The sequence below is a fragment of the Mytilus californianus genome, unplaced genomic scaffold, assembly GCF_021869535.1.
Source record: "Mytilus californianus isolate M0D057914Y unplaced genomic scaffold, xbMytCali1.0.p SCAF_4, whole genome shotgun sequence".
NCBI lineage: Eukaryota > Metazoa > Mollusca > Bivalvia > Mytilida > Mytilidae > Mytilus > Mytilus californianus.
The window spans coordinates 63,914,710-63,932,240 of record NW_026262690.1 but is presented as its reverse complement, the minus strand read 5'-3'; the positions used below and the strand labels follow the sequence as shown (position 1 = coordinate 63,932,240).

The window sequence follows — 17,531 nt, the reverse complement described above, 5'->3', positions numbered from 1 at the left end:
GGGATTTCGTTACCACAAACCAAATATGTGTTGCAATATATGTACAGTTATGATCCTACATCCTACGACATCGATACTGTCTACTTATATTTTGGCATTGCACAAGGTCATACGTTTTTCAGACTGTTTAGGATGTCTTTACCGTGTCTAAATCCGTTGGTTGTGTACTGATTGATACTTTTCTTTGGGAGAACATGCTTTATTTGTTAGCTGTAATTGGCTTTGAACTTTTTTTCAGTAACTGCGAGTACTCTTATTTCGGTGCTTTATGTCTAATGTTTTTATATTAGTTGTTTTAGTGCCTCGTACCGATCTTTGGAGTTAATGTTGTACTGTTACACCACTGCCCCCTGTTAGTTGAGGGTTGAGCGCTCACAAACATAATTAACCCCGCCACATTATGTATGTGTCTGTCGCAAGTCAGTAGCTTATAGTTCAGTGGTTATCGTTGGTTCATGTCAGTCATATTTGCACTGCAGGCAAAGGTCGCTACTATTGTTCAATTTTTTGCATGAATACTTTTATACAGAGTAAAAATTTGCTTATTTGCGAACAGAAATTGCAGGACAAATTATCTATAAATGCATATCCATATGAACTTCAATAACATTTTGATCGTCCTAAACATGCATGAAATATTTGCCACCGGACGTTAAGCAATCAATTACATTTATTATTATAGCTACATTCGTTCAAAATGATAAGTAACGGGCGTAATATAGGTCCATGTTATTGAATACAGATGGTCTATGCAATATTATAGGATCCTTTTATAATGAATTTTTTTTCCGTGATTTAGATTCACCAGATCCTTGCAGTCCAAGTCCATGCAAAGGAAATCAAACGTGTTCAAGAATTGGATCTTCACAAAAAGTAGAATGTGTTTGTCCGAAGAAGATGAAATTGATTGGACAATTATGCATTGCAGGTAATAAGTATTTTAATAAAAGACAAAATGGACAAAAGGGAAAAATAAAGACAAAAAGTTAATTATCTAACTACAATAGCTTGTTTTAAAACCTAATCAAAATAAATCGTTCCGAACAAAAGTAATAGTGCTCTTCCTTAAATATCAATTTTCCATCTTTGTTACAGGTTTTGTTTCGGACACTGTATATGTAGTTATTTATACAATTATTATTATCAGATGGGAACAAAAGAACAGATATGTCAATGAGACAGCGAACAGACGACATGATAACCTAAAGACATCTAGAGGTCAACATTTGGTCTTCATCGATAGACAGTTAGCTATTATAATATATCAAGCTATTAATCGTCCTGCTTCTAAAAAAAGTTTGTGATGAATTTAACAGAGACAAAGATCTGTCTCTACCATTACATTCCTTAAATAACAAGAGAAATAAAGAATTGACACAAAAAATACTGACGAAGTTCTTGTCTTTGGATTTCATTCTGTAGGTTTCAAAATTATCTTTTAGAGAGTACATCGTTACACTATACAGATACACGAAACAATTCAAAATAACCGAAAAAAAGACATCATTTATTTTGTATGCTCACTTACAGATATACCCACAACTACCCCTATGACAACCACGCCAATGACAACTACTACAACAACAACGCCATCTACCACGACCATGCCAACGACGACAACAACCACGCCAACGACGACCAGGCCGACGACGACAACCACGCCAACGACGACCACGACCATGCCAACGACGACAACAACCACACCAACGACGACCACGACCATGCCAACGACGACAACAACCACGCCAACGACGACCACTACCATGCCAACGACCACCACAGCCAGACAACCGACTACGCCAACGACGACAGTACTGACCACATCCACCCAATCTAGTACGACTACAATACCGACCATCACCACAAAAGTGGCGATCCAAACAACAACTTCTACAATATCGACGGATATGCCAACCATGACCACACAAACAAAGACAACATCACAAATGAGATCAACAAATAGGATGACACTGTCAACAATGATTACGTCGCAAAATGGTAATTTAAGATTTTTTTTGGAGATGGGTTGGAAAGAGGATTTTATACAATTCATTCAGAAACAGAACATTTATTTTCATATTGTACTTCGTATTCTTTATCTATTATTGTTTCATCTTTTTTCGGGACTTCGTTTTGCTTAAACTTTGGTTTATCGGTATTGTTGTGTGTTCGTTTGGAACAAAACAGAACTAGTCATTCTTAGGATGATTAATGATATTGTAGATTTTGGCCAATCATAATTATCGTTGATTGAAACAGATTATTAGGGGTTTACCACTATTTTTATCATTTGTTTCCAGTTAAGAGGCGAAAACAGGATTCAAGTCTTATTCTTATTCTACTAGTAATTCAGAATTGTGAAACCAATTAGACTGTTAAGAGTGGGGATTGATTGGATGTGCAGGATGTATAAGGACACAATGAGTCACAATCATGGACATTTTCTTTTTGTATGTGTTAGGCTATTCCAGGCCTCCTATGTACACTTTCAACCACCCTTTTATGCTATGTGTTTGGCTGCATGGGATGTATAAATACACAATCACGTTCAGTCTGTTTTGGGACGGTAAATGTTAAATGAAATAAATACATTGTTAGAGTTTGCCATGATATCTAGAACGAACAAGAATTTTTTCTAAAGATACATCCGTATGACCATGCGGGATGTATATGTGAACAGTCAATCCCCGTTTTATAAGAAATACTGGCTTTAAGATGCACAGCTGAATCTGAAATATTATTGGCTGTCATGACGCAAGATTTTACGCGCCGTAACACCATGAAAATGGAAGGTCGTTAATTTGTCGTAAAACTTAACGTTAAAATTTGTCTTAAAACGTAAGGTTCAAATTTATCTTAAAACGTATGGTTAGAGTAAACATATAAAATTGAGAATGGAAATGGGGAATGTGTCAAAGAGATAACAACCCGACCAAAGAGCAGAAAACAGCCGAAGGCAACCAATGGGTCTTCAACACAGCGAGAAAATCCCGCACCCAGAGGCGGGCTTCCGCTAGCCCCTAAACAAAAATGTGTACTAGTTCAGCGAAAATGGACGTCACACTAAACTCCAAAGCATATAAATGAACTAAAATTAAAAAAAACATACAAGACTAACAAAGGTCAGAGGCTCCTGACTTGGGACAGGCGCAAAAATGCGGCGGGGTTAAACATGTTTAGTGAGATCTCAACCCTCCCCTATACCTCTAGCCAATGTAGAATAAACAAACACACAGCAATACGCACAGTAAAACTCAGTTTAAACGAAGTCCGAGTCCGATGTCAGAATAGATAACAAAAGAAACTAAGCAAAATGACAATGATACATAAATTAACAAAGGACTACTAGCAGTTACTGACATGCCAGCTCCAGACCTCAATTAAATTGATTGAAAGATTATGTCTTCATCATATGAAAATCAAGCACAATCCCTTCCGTTAGGGATTTAGTACCATTCCATCATAAAATATATGAGAAGAACATAACCCATATCATGCCAACAACTGGTTTTAGAATAAATGTGTTTATTTCCGATGCAAAGACCCTATGAGTGAATCAATATTAATACCAAAATATGCCATTTTTAATGACCTGACAACAGTATCGTACCTATATCCCTTCTGAATAAGTCTGTTTAAAGGTTTGGTTAGCTTTTGAGGTGAATGCCGACAATTTTGTGCTTTGTATAGAATATTACCATAAAAGATTGGATGTGAAATACCTGAATGTATAAGATGTCTGCATGTTGATTTATATTTACGAATGATGTCCTTTTACCGATGATAAAATTTAGTAAATGTTTTGACTTGTTTGTGATATCGAAAACCCCGGTGTAATAATTTTTCAGTAATACAGAGATTTCTTTCGTTAAAATCATGTACGTTGTTACATACACGAGCGAATCGAACAAGTTGAGATATATAAACACCATAAGATGGTGACAAGGGAACTTCACCATCTAAAAATGGATGATCAACAACAGGAAATGAAAAATCATCTCTTTTATCATAAATTTTGGTATTAAGCTTCCCGTTAAAGATATAGATATCAAGATCCAGGAAAGGGCAGTGTTCATTGTTAATATTAGCTTTATTTAAAGTCAGTTCAGCAGGATAAATCTCTTTAGTGTACATACTGAAGTCGTCATTATTAAGAGCAAATACATCATCCAAATATCTAAAAGTGTTATTAAATTTTTGTATCAGATGTTGTTTCGATGGGTCTTTGCTGATTTTAATCATAAATTGTAACTCATAACAATACAGAAACAGGTCCGCAATAAGTGGTGCACAGTTGGAATTCCGATAACGGATATACGATATACGGAATCTCCAAAGCGAACAAAAATGTTATCTAGTAGAATTTATGGTATCAAAGCAGGTCCAATTGACATAGTTCTTTTTTTTTTGTTATTAAAAAATGACCTAAAAGAGTTTGAACATATATATTCGCATTTTGACTTTTTAAATGCCCATTTAATTAGGTGTGTGATTTTTTTCTGAATAAGATTATGAGGCAAAGTGGTATATAGGGTAGACAAATCAAAACTTTGAACAGATTCGAAATCACCAATATTAGCATGCTATTTATCAAGTACTTCCAACGAATTTTTGACACTCCAAAAGTAATTAATTCCACTATTTTCAAAGGCCTTATTTGAACAATTTATTACCAGGTTTTTTATTGTACCAAGTATACTAGTAAGTAGAATAGACAGTTTAGTAGTGGAACAATGGCTTGAAGACGAAATAAATCTATATTTGTAAGGTGTTTTGTGCAGCTTCGGAAGCCAGTACATAGTTGGAACTTTCATTGTATTTGGTTCTGCTTCTAAAGAGGTAGCTAAAAGTTTATGTTTGTTACAGATGTCATTTTTCCGAAAATGGAGTCAGTCGGAATGTTGGTGAATTCGTGATTTCCTTTTGCAGAACCTCAATGTAAAATTTACGTCAAACAATAATGATATTATTAGCAGCCTTATCAGCCGGGACATAAACAATTCATTGGCGAGTTCTTTTAGCGTATGTTTGATACGAGAAATAGGGCTATTATGGTTGTTGTTAGGAGTAAAATGTTCTTTAAAATGTTTAATACGAATATCAACTATGTTCATTACAGAATTAAAAAAAAAGAATTACTAAGGATTTTTTGTCAGCTTTTTCTCGTTTTATCCATTTCGAGCAGTAAGTACGGAGTGAGTCGTGGATGGTGTTACGACACTCATTGCAATTAATAATTGACGGGGACGATATTTAGGCCCTTTACTGAGGAATGATTTCAACTCTCGGTCATGAACGATGTTAAGGTCTCCTGTTTAATTCAATTATGCGTTCATAAGTTAATGACTCAAATTGTTGCTTAAACAATAAGTTCGAAAAAAGGTGAAAAAGGGATATAGCTACATGAGCACACAAGACTAGTATGTTGTTCCTTAAAAATATTCCTACTATAGGTATAAATGTACCATTAAATGTTAATAGCTTTTTCATATTTATAGGTCATTCTGTAAAACCGGGTCAAACGTCCAATGTACACAAGAAGATCTCACCAACAGGGCATAACTGCTTTAAATCAGAACCAGTGGTTTTGTTTACAACATTCTGTTCTATTTTACTATTTTCATTGGCAGCAGCTGGTGGAATATTGGGATATATGGTGATCAAAATGAAAAATCAACTCAAAGTTATGGAATCGTCAACCGACAGTTTTGACATTAATTCAGAAAAGTGAAATCAGTTCAGATTTAGTTTCGATTATTAATGTAAAAAGAATATTCTGATTGAAAAAATTGTATTTTGGACATTGAAAATCAATTGTTCTAATTTATTTGATGTAAAACGAATCACTAAAAGGCAATCGAATTCTTGACTGAAAGAACAATGTCTTTCTTAGTATATAATATATTTGGATCGTTGTTGATTGTAAGTACTGTTATTTATAAGCTAAACTGTGTTGATTTCGTGAATAAACGTTAACCAAGAGTTAAAATGTGTAACAAAATATAATTAAAAAAAAAACTTTTTATTTTTTTAAAACACAAAATCAAATCTCCACGAAAACACAATATTCTCTCACCGAAAAGAGAGCACTGAAACACACAAAAATGCTGACGTATACGAAAAGCAAGCATGTAAAGCAAAATCGTTGAGCAAAGCATTTTTTCCCCCCAAATCGAAAATGAAATACGGGATCTCCTTAAGGGCAAACATGTCATGATTTGCTGACGGTAAAAACCGATAACCAGTAAATTTCGGTTAAAGGTTAAAATCGGTTAGCTCTTTGGGAAATACGCCTGTTGTCAGTGATACATTCCATATATAATGATTGACTAATTATTATGACTATGGCGCCCGTTACGCTAAATAACATACGAATAGAACAATATGTAAAAATAATAAACATTCAATCATTGGAAGTCTTTAAAATTGCAATATGTGTGGAGACTGTATATTTTTCTTCGTTTCAATTTTATTGACTTAATATTTTCCCTATTAAAATATCAAGAGACAATGTTTTCCCTAAACAATCAGATTTTTTAAAACAACTGTATCTCGAATATAAACTGATGTACTTATCATTCTTTTGTTATACCAACAACGGAAAATTGGTGTATTGAGTAAAATTACATTCAATTTTGTTAATTGGAATATAGGAAAGCATCATACAAAGAAATCATTTTGAACAAACTGATTGTTTTTAATTAAATAAAACACCATTTACAAGAATCAAACTCGTCATTAAGTCAATGGAGACTCCAGTTTGTTTACATCACTTTGTATGTAGCTACAATAATAATTAAAATTAGGTGGGACGTGGTTTATACCGTACAAATGTTACAAACAACACAAAGAGATAGAACCAATTTCCCCTGAATTCATTTCACACCATGGCCGTTTTCAAAATGTCTTCAAATCTTTACTTAAATTTATAGTCTCGCAGCCTAATATGTGTACTACGAGGTTTAAATTAAATTATTATGTTTTATTTTTAAACACGTTGCCAAATTATAATCGTCTGAAGATAAATCAAAACTGCTATTTTGACAGATGCTGGCAAATGTTTAGAACACTTTTTCACCCAAACATGTAAAAGAATGACATCGTTAAACAATACAAAAATCATGTTCGAATTAATGCTATGTATTGTCTTTTGCCAAGACCTTGTTGATACATATTCCGTATCAACTTCACAAATAATACATGACTGTCTTGAAGTATAGATTCAAGGTACTGACGTTGTTTATCATCTTAATTATGTGTTAAAAGTGTTCTTTTATTTGTCTTTGTAAATTATTACCTTTACTGATTAGTCCATTTTTGGTAATATCCCTTTGGCGTGGCTGGGAACTTATACATCCCGTCGTTGTGTTATTGTGCTATGGTAAATTTTTGTATTCTTGTCTTTTATTTTTGCTTATATGCTTTGTCTATATGCCATTTTGTTTTTCTTTGTTGACATATTTGTTTGTTTTTATAGTGATTAAGATTATAACACAATGTTGACTGCTGTACCCCTATTTTTGACATTTTTACCTATTATGTCTGTTTGTTTTGTTCACACATTGTTGTCAATATAATGGAATTTTATGTGACTGTCATACAAGTGAGAGGTTTAGCTAGCTATAAAACCAGGTTTAATCCACCATTTTTTACATAAGGAAATGACAGTACCAAGTCAGGAATATGACAGTTGTTTTCCATTCGTTTGATGTGTTTGAGCTTTTGATTTTGCCATTTGATTAGGGACTTTCCGTTCTGAATTTTCCTTTGGAGTTCGGTATTTTTGTTATTTTACTTTTGGGATATATTTTTTTTTAATTTGTTTAGCGAGACTTCACGTCCTTTGATGCAAACATGTGTAAAATACTAGTATGCAATTTTGTATACAAATGCCTTCAACACCAACATGCAGCTTTGAATAGAAGTTTAGTTTTATGGAAATATGTAAAATTGTAAAAAAAAAATGTTTTAAGGATATGATATAGACTCTTTCATATTCAAGTAAAATTCGACAACCTTTAACTTTTGACTTTATGAGTGAAATAATTACAGAGGGAAATCGGGTCTACCTCTTTAATCCGGCTAATATCATTGATTGTATCAAACAATGTGTGTTCAACCGAATCATCACAAGTCTCAAATTTAAGCATCCAAGAAATTTTTCCAAATTTTGCTACCATATTGAACAATCAAAAACAACAGAATGCCACACAAATGCAAATTATACGAATATGAATATTGAAATTGTTTGAAAGTAACAGCTATAAGTACATGCACGTACATTTAGAAATTAACATGCTAATACGACGTTAAATGAGAGGATATTTCTATTCTCTTTCATACGTAAGGCTATAATATTTTCTTAAAGCCGTTACAAAACTGTCCACAGTAGTCTTCTTAATATCACAGAGATAAATGTTCTGAAGGCTAGTCTGTTTACCATGTGATTGAAGAAAGTTGTCAATGGCCTCCACTATCCACTCTGTTATCTCTTTAACGGGAAACCCAGAATGACCTGTGTATAATGCAGGTATCGCAAAGCTTGTAAAATTCTTTTCTTGGGTCTTTCTCATGGCCTCCTGCACAACCCTCACAAGGGATTTTTTTTCTTTCTCATGATCATTTGACCATGATTTACCACCGACATGGGCGACCATTTTACCTTTCAGCTTGCCCGCAGAGCTGCAAAAAACTTCATCTTCATCAAGTTGTTTGTTTTGCTTCTTTGCAAGGTAATCCTTACATTCTTTTTGGATTTCAACACCACCTGAAAAAAGAAGACTTTCATGCACTTTTTAAACCACTGCTATACATAGTCAGACACTACGAAGAAAAATTGTAAATAGTCATAAAATATTCAACAACATATATGCCATCCCACACCGAATGAAAAACCACTTAAACATATAGGTTTTGTGTAAATTATGTGATGTAGGGGGAAAATGAATACTCAAATCTTAACAATAAGCGATCGTAAGTTATTCAAATATCAGGAATAATCACAGAAACATGTGAAAAAGATCAAATTAAAAATAATTACAAACATGTTATGCCCAGACCATTTTAAATTCCTAACAATTTCTTTTGTATTAGTTATTCGTGTTTTCGTATCTGATGAAGCGTATTCCAGAAATACGTGTCTGGAACACTGAAATCGGTAGGATATGTTAGATATATCTCTTAATTTATAAATACGATGTTATGTACCTTTCATAACAAGATCATGTCCAACACCAACACTGAGTTCAAGTGATCTACTGGAACTGCAAACAATCACGTCGTTATCAAGATCGGTAATGTCGCCGACTATTGTGGTAATTGTCTGACCTGTTTCTGTGCTAAAATGTGTTGTACCTCGTACCTTCTTGTCCGGATATTTGTGAAAGATTTTGACGTGCTCCTCAATCGCTTTTGCATTGTTTTTCGGAATTGCAAATATTATAACTTTGTTATTGTCAGTTGTCACAATATTGACATGGCCACCTTTCTTTTTCTTCATATGCTCTACCTCCTTATTCCACTCTTTTTTGTCTGGTTGTGTATCAACATCAATGGAAACTTCCACTACAGAGTCTTCGACTAAATGTGCTGCACTCTGAGCCGAAGTTTTCGTGAAAGAATACATCACTAATGTGTTGTCATTTTTTACTTTCCATGCACCAAGAATTCCATTTCCCTTCAGTAGATTATCCAATTCTAATTTTACAACAGGCGTTTGAAGAAACGCTATCTTTTCAGGCGAAAATCCACAAATCGGTACTTCTGTTACTTTTTGAAGGGCGTCATTCATTTGCTGTTTTGCAACTGCTACAATCCCAGCAGTTCCAGAAAATTCTACGATGTTTCTGTCGCCATTTGGAATAATTTTTATTCCTTTGAAATCTTTGCATATATCATCCAGGACCTTTCCATTGGATAGTAAATGTATTTCGAACTTTTCGAGCCTTTCATTTACCGTGACGTCTGCTGTAAACAGTCGAACTTTATTAGTTGCATCAATGAAAGGAATCTTGTACCCAACAATCACAACATAAAACCTTGTTTTATCTTCACGAATAAACACTCTTTTGTCGTTCGTAACTCGGATTTCACTGACTCGCTTTTCAAGAAAATCCCATTCGTCTTCTTTAATTTTCTCTTCTGTAACATATAATGTTTCTAAAAACTGTTTTACGGCTCTTTCAATGCATTTTGGCCAGGTTTTTGCTTTCTTTTTAAAGTCTTTTATATCAGGAGTCAAACAGCATTCAATAGTCAAAGAGCTTTCATCATGGATACTGGACGACCATTGTATGTTGGCATCTAACTGTCGAAGGCGTTCGTCTAGAACTTCCTTGCTTAATGCTGATCCTAGGAGGAACTTCATTTTATTCGTATCTAAGTTTGCAATTTTTAATGGGCTAAAAATCTCGCAGTTTTGCATTTCTATTGTCAAATCATGATCTTCGAATTTCAGTCTCCGACCAGAGAACCTTTTCATAACTGTAAAATTATAATAAATCGCTTGTCATTATAGTGTTTTTCACTAATGAAACATGTGAAAAGGTATTATTTATAAAGAATCGTTTGAAACATTACAGGCATCAATCAAGCTTTTAAATCTTTTAAAATTTACAAATTAATTCATTTTGCTATGAGACACAATTTCTTGTGCTGTGTTCAAACCTACCATCTGTGTTAGAAAAGACAATCTCACACCATCCTTCTTCCTCATTCATCTGTACTTCACACACGTTATCTTCTCCTGTCACCAACATTTCAATGAAATATTTTTTTATGCTGTTAGGCGGGGTACCATTAGGAAATCCTCGGACAATAAAACTACTTGACTCGTCAGACTCCAGGCAATCGCTCCCTAAAACATACAATGATTGATATAATTTTTAAATAACGCCTTTCATAGGAACATAATGTTATTTGGGGTAAATACCAATTTGAAACAAAAATTAATTGAAGAGTGTGTCCATGGGATGCAGATGCCCCCGCATGAAAATATACGGCAAATTCTGCAATTACTCAATTTACAAAGGGACATAACTCAAGAAAAGCGAAAGTGACGCCACCCATATTCGAACTTGATCTATGTTTGGTGGTTATAAGCATTGTGTATAAGTTTTATAACATTTCGTTGAGGCAAACTTAAGTGCGGAAATAACAAATTTAGAAAATTTTCAATTTATAAAGGGACATAACTCGGGAATGGTGAAAATGACGCCACCGGAATTCAAAAGTGATCTGTGTTTGATGGTAAGAAGCTTTGTGTATTAGTTTTATAACAATTGGTTTATTTATTTTTTTATCAGCTTTTAAAGTATGTATTGGGTTTTGAATCTTAGAATGTTTAAGCCTTAAGCGTCAATGATGAGACATTTATTTTCGAGCTGCGAATCTGGTGCAGTAAAATATGTACCTTTAGAGCTAATTTCCTAATGCTTGTAGAGTAAGACATTGGTTGGCTTGCTTTGTTTGTATAAATGTTTGCTGAAGCATTGTAATTAATATTAACATCTGCAAATAATATAAATAGACGGAGTTAAACCTGTATACATTTTATTTAGATTTTTAACCTCCAGGATAACATCCAATCAAATTTAAGTATAAAGTATACAGGTTAAACTCCGCCTATTTATATTTTCAGATGTCAATCTTAATTACAATGCTTGAGCAAACATTTATATAACAAAGCAAGCAAGCCAACCATAGTCCCACTCTACAAGCATTAGGAAATAAGCTCTAATGTTATTATTACTTCTGGGTTGAAGCCTCTCCTGATGTTTTGTAAGACATAAGGTCTTCGGTACTGGCATGAAAATACGGATATTGTTTTATTGAAAATAGACAGTCGACATATGCATCTGGTGTAGTACAATTGGCACCTTTGATTTTATTAGTGATGTAACAGAACAACACAGAACAAACTGTTAAAATCAATTGGAAATGGCACGACTCACCAGATTGGCTCAAGCACAAAAACCAACACAAAGACAAATGACATAAAGTTCTGATCGAAGGCGCTTGCAGCCAATGAAATCAAGCCCAAAGCCAGCAACAATCAATAACCAAATCATGCTCTCTCAGACCAAAGTATCAATCGGCAGTAAAACACCACAACCTACATAGTTTATAGCACCATAGACAACACCTTCATCAGGAACGCTCCAACCCAAATATTTGAAAGCAAATGATGGGGTTCGTGTTGCTCAGTCTCTGGTTTTTCTATGTTGTGTTTTGAATACTGTTGTTTATCGTCTGGTCCTATTCATTTTTTGCCGCGGCGTTGTCAGTTTATTTTCGACTTATGAGATTGAATGTCCCTTTGGTATCATTTGCCTCCTAACGTCTAAAAACGTGAGGAGCTAGTTAACAAAAGGGGACATAAAGAGAATAGCCATATTCTTCAAAGGTTACCTTTGCCCGAGGGAGTTAGAACCTTAATTTCTTAATGTTTCCTTATTTCATAAACGGATAATTTAAGAGAAGTTGTGATAAATCATATGAGTACCGAATCACTGACTTTTTTTTAGTAGGGTGATGACTTTCTTTGAAGGCTTATTCTAGTTTTGTATCACAGCACATGATGTGACATGGCATGGAAATGTGTGTAGTGCATCTTTAATCTATGTTACTTGTTATATAGTCGCATACGTTTTTTCCACATATTCCTACCTATTTATAAAAGTATTCTATTATTATAATTTTTATTATTATTATCTGTTTTATCTGCTTACCAAATTCTTCACCATCGTCGTCTTCCATATACGCATCCGATGAACCTGAAAATATTGTTTTTGTCGTTTATCGTTGTGCACAGGCTGTTTTAACATCGATTTATTCAAAGCTATTTTTGAAGCAATGTTTATATATGCTGCCGATAGAATACTTAAAGTGATATTTTTTGGCTGTTCTATATACATTTTTCTTGAACGTACTTTGATATTTGGGTTAAAAATATTTGATATATTCCATCTCTATAAATTTTAATAGAAATAAATATGTCTTTTAGTTTTGTTTTCTGTCTTAGTGTTGCTGTGTTTTCACTCCACACCTCCATTCATTTATTTCATAGGAATCGCCGGAAAAATTAGTTCAATACATGACAGTCATCTACATTTCTCATTTAGATTGACCAATATACATGGAAACATGATACCGTCAAGGATAGACGTATATATGTAACTCTCTGGTAAGGTGGGAAAAAGTATTGAAAAAAACTATATATCGTTTTCTAGAACGTTATCTTACTAGTATTAAAATGCATCGTACAAAGCTTTCAATAATTCTCTTTCTAGACTTTTTTTATGCAAAAACACATCTTATCATGAGCTCAATTATTTTAATATCGTTCTCCACACTTGGGTAACATTATGAATAAGATCCCTACCATATTCGTCTTCAGTTTCAGAATATTCCTCTCCATTACAGAAGAAAGCTAGAAAACATTCAACTTTTTATGATATATGATATTATAAAATGAAAACAGTTGTTCACCCTTTTTTTCTCTATAGATATATTTTATGAATAAAATGATGTTTTATAAATAAAATGATGCTTTAAATTATTTAATATTACTTAAAATACTTTTATTAAGCAAGATTTGACAATCTAGGGAGCTGTAATACAGCAGTAATTTGAAGAGAAATGTAGTAAACAACATGGTTCAATAGAACATATAAAACAAAAAACACCTCAAAATATTATAAATGACAACATAGAGAATATATATAATAAAAGAAATAAAAGCAGTCATAAAACAATACATGCCTGTTGAAATTAAACACGTCAACGCTAGAATATCAATGTTCGCTAACAGTGAGATTTTAAACCAATCTCGTGAACTTGCTTTTCAGTTTGTATACTTACTCTCTTCTTCTTCATATTTGTCACCATTATCAATTGAATCTGAAAGAAGTATTATAAAATGTGAAATTTATACGTACGTATGTGTGTGTGTCAAATACAGAGAGATAATCAATATGATATTAGCATTTTTCGTGTTTTTTTTAATAATTTTTTGTTAATTTGGTATTTCTTTCTTTTTTTTTAGGTTCTGCAATTTTTGGAATGAATAACAGTTTCTGTTTATATCACACGTAAATACATGTATATTGTGCTTTGTTTTTTTTTTTTTTTTTTTGTTTGTTTGGTTTCTTTTTTTTTAGGGGGGGGGTTTAATTTTTTGGTTTATTTACTTTACATTCATTAAACAATTAATCAATGTTACAAATAAACATACTTGTTTCATGTTCTACGCATTCCATTTCAGGTAAATCTTTGAATGGAACTCCATTTACCAAGATCTTTAGACTGTAGATCCCAAGGTTTTTAAATGTACAGTCCGTATGAGCCCTCTCCAATTTCTTTAAACTTAATTTTAGCTCTTTTTCCAGAGCTTTCCGACTTTATTAACAGTGACACGTGAGCTGAACTATCAACTGGTTTTGAATTGTAATCTCGCAGAGTAACTTGGAAGGTTTTGTTTAGATTTCTGTACATTGAATTTGGTATTGATGCATTTGACGTGAGAGGATATGCATCGGATGATAGAACATCTCCTAATGTTTTTACCTTTTCTTCAAAGAATACACCTTTATCCTCAATGAAAAAGGTGAGCTCACTGTGTATTTTTGCATCAGCCTGAAACTCCAAGGTGTTTAACTTTTCCAAGTGTTTATAAATCGTTGGAATTAAAGTGAGGAATGCAGCAGGATTCTGAGATAAACAAGCCTGTCCAAGAAATGAAGTACCATGAGACAACATGCTTTTTCTACTTTCTAAATCTACTTTCTGATTTCTTAAGTCTTCTATCTTTTTTTCCGACATTGTGTTCAGCTTTTCAAGTAAATATTCTTTTCTTTTCTCCATTAGACGAATACAACGATTGAAAAACGATGTTATTTCAAACTCAGCTTTAATCGTTTGTCTACTTACATCATCTGTTTCATCATTTATCTTATCTTGTAGTCGACTAAGGTTTCCAAACCTTTCATTTACCAAATCTGCTTTGGTTAAAAGAACATTTTTCTCTTCCTCAAATACATTAGTTATGTCTTTCCTAATATGGTCTGGGCCAGAGTGGTCTTCCATCCAGCACATGCTACAAACTGCCTTTTTGCATGCTTCACCTGCACAATATATGTCAAGTGGTTTGTCCTTATGTCCAGGTATTGGACACAACATTTCCTGTTTAAAATCGGAGACATCTTTTATGTCTGAGATGGCAATGATTTTATGGTGTTTAAGTTTTCGAATGTTTGTATGACTTTTTCTGCATGGTGCACAAAGAAACGTTTCGCAATCTTGACATCTATAGTCAGCAATTTTACCATCTTCACAGTTCTCACATGAAATGTCTTTGCCTTGATGAAATGTATTGACAAAATTCACTATGTCTAATCGTGTATAATCAACAATAAATGCTTCCAGCGAACTATCGGGTACTTCATACTTCCGACTACAATCTGGACATGATAATTGCGAATCTTCAATGCCATTATTCACACATGAAGAACAGAGTGTGTGAAGACATGGTAAAACTATTGGTTGCCGGTCATCTTCGTCAAATTGGTTCTTACACTGCAGACAATCTAAATACTCTTTGTTAATACCTTCACTTTTATCAATGCATTCAACCTCCTCTGACATATTTGAACTACAAGTAAAAAAAAGTATCTTTGACGTGGTTACCTGAAGTATCACTAATTGTAATGTGTATACCAATATGTATTTTAATTTTTAAATGAAGAGTTCAAAATACACTATATTAAAAGTATATCACAATCAAGCACAAAGAGCGCTTGAGTTATCAATTAGGATGCTATTTTCTTTGCTAGTCCAGTAATATCCTGTAAATAACTATAGCACCTTTCAGAAACCACCATATTACAATCTTTCAAAAGTTTTCCGCGCAAAATATTTATCCAACCCCACTTCTATTCCAAGCTGTATGCGGACTATTTTGTCACGCCCGTGAAATTGCCCAAAACGTAATCGCATTCCATAGATTTTACATAATGCTGTTTCGGGATAAATATGGCGTTTAACACTATTCACGTCGTACAAGTACTCTTATTAAACAAGAAAGAAAATGCCTGAGTGATATTTATAGATGTTCAAAAGATACGGTGTGAAATTTGAAAGATGTCTGTTAATTCAAGCATCTTCGTTTATCAAATTTCTTTACTTTATCTAAGGGCAAATACCTTTAAAAATGATGTATTATTCCATTTCTAGATTTCAACTAACTAAAATTTGTCTTATAGTTATAACACATGCAGGTTATGATACGGAAAAAACAATGCTGTACTTTCAAAGATATTTTACAGCCTAACTTTTTGAAAATCATGTTCTCAGTTACGTAAAATTCCAAGATTTGCCTCCTCCAATGTTCAAAACCAAGTAATAGTTGGACTACTGTTAGTAAATTTTGAATTGTTCAGATGGGGTGGAGGTAACAAAGTCATTCAAAAAATTTACTTAATATTCTGTAACTGGCTTATAATGTGAACTTATTTTCCATATCAAGTTTAGCGTTATTAATTGGTTAAACCCACCCACATTTTGTGACTTAACCAATTTAAGTCTAGTCTATCTAGACAATGTGTTGTTCGATGTTTTGTACGGTTTGTTTTCACCGAGGAGTCGGTTGTTTTAGGATTCTGTGGCCTGGTGTCCTGTCTAATTATTTTGCAATTCTTATTATCAAATATGCATAGCATTTTAGGGAATTCAAACTAAGAAAGGCGGAAAGTGTGCTGAAGTGTCTAATTAAAGGGGCATTAGCTGTCAACTTCATGTACACCGCTTTGACTCAAAGTCTTATATTCGACTTATAATATACTAAAACGCATTCCAAATTATGAAAAATCTGAAATAAACAATTTACGATGCATAGACTCGATAGTTTATATCAGCATTTCGTGTGTATTTTACTCTAGACGCCATCTAATTAACCATCGAGGTGACCTCCGAAGACTGCCGACGGTGGTCATATAACCCAACATGAACATAAACATAGATATAAACAGATTGCGAACTCGTGCAATTGGATTTTTCTAGGTCTGTTTGATTTCATATTATAGGTTAAAAAAGTATGTTAATAATCGTTTCTACCTGTATAAGAATGAGTTTTTCTAGATCGAACCAGTCAACTAAATGGTTTACCCTTGTTTCACTTTCAATGTTTACATTCTTTTCCATTTAATAACTGAACACGCCTAATTCATGCGTACCCATCTCTAGCTATAGGGATCAGTTAAAGTTCACATAAATACGGATTCAATGAGGTCGAATTATTCACTTGTAAGTGAATAATTCATTAGCGATGTTTCCTTTGCTTAATTTGACAAAACTGAACCAAACTGACTGTTAAAAGCGAATTATTATTTAACTATATCACTTTCATTAATGATTGAACAAAAAAAAAATCATATTTTATTTGTTTTTATATCTCGTAGGCTAATGCCCCATTAAGTAGTCGATGTAAAAAAGAAATACGAAAAAAAAAACAGAGCAGTGCTTTACATTCACAGTTT

At 33.4% G+C, this 17,531-nt stretch overlaps 2 protein-coding genes across 2 annotated transcripts; one reads left to right on the top strand and one right to left on the bottom strand.

The window, feature by feature from the left end:
- Positions 1-1,537: 1,537 nt before the first annotated feature.
- On the top strand, positions 1,538-6,696 carry LOC127738299 (integumentary mucin A.1-like). The gene is made up of 2 exons (XM_052249502.1): positions 1,538-1,998; positions 5,499-6,696. Exons 1-2 carry the CDS (start codon positions 1,551-1,553, stop codon positions 5,729-5,731), a joined length of 681 nt encoding a protein of 226 aa, XP_052105462.1. The 5' UTR covers positions 1,538-1,550; the 3' UTR covers positions 5,732-6,696.
- Positions 6,004-14,382, bottom strand: LOC127738297 (uncharacterized). The gene is made up of 7 exons (XM_052249499.1): positions 14,234-14,382; positions 13,861-13,899; positions 13,382-13,429; positions 12,729-12,773; positions 10,670-10,855; positions 9,208-10,482; positions 6,004-8,767 (listed from the first exon to the last, which is right to left on the bottom strand). Exons 1-7 carry the CDS (start codon positions 14,256-14,258, stop codon positions 8,328-8,330), a joined length of 2,058 nt encoding a protein of 685 aa, XP_052105459.1. The 5' UTR covers positions 14,259-14,382; the 3' UTR covers positions 6,004-8,327.
- Positions 14,383-17,531: the final 3,149 nt, after the last annotated feature.

What these genes read in the sequence shown, in the direction of transcription:
- LOC127738299 (XM_052249502.1), top strand. Translation starts at nt 1,551, where the DNA reads ATGACAACCACGCCAATGACAACTACTACAACAACAACGCCATCTACC. An exon ending in AATGATTACGTCGCAAAATG is followed by an intron (nt 1,999 to 5,498) that starts GTAATTTAAGAT and finishes TCATATTTATAG; the next exon opens with GTCATTCTGTAAAACCGGGT.
- LOC127738297 (XM_052249499.1), bottom strand. Translation starts at nt 14,258, where the DNA reads ATGGAATGCGTAGAACATGAAACAA. An exon ending in ATGCGTAGAACATGAAACAA is followed by an intron (nt 13,900 to 14,233) that starts GTATGTTTATTT and finishes TACTTCTTTCAG; the next exon opens with ATTCAATTGATAATGGTGAC. An exon ending in TGAAACTGAAGACGAATATG is followed by an intron (nt 12,774 to 13,381) that starts GTAGGGATCTTA and finishes CAATATTTTCAG; the next exon opens with GTTCATCGGATGCGTATATG.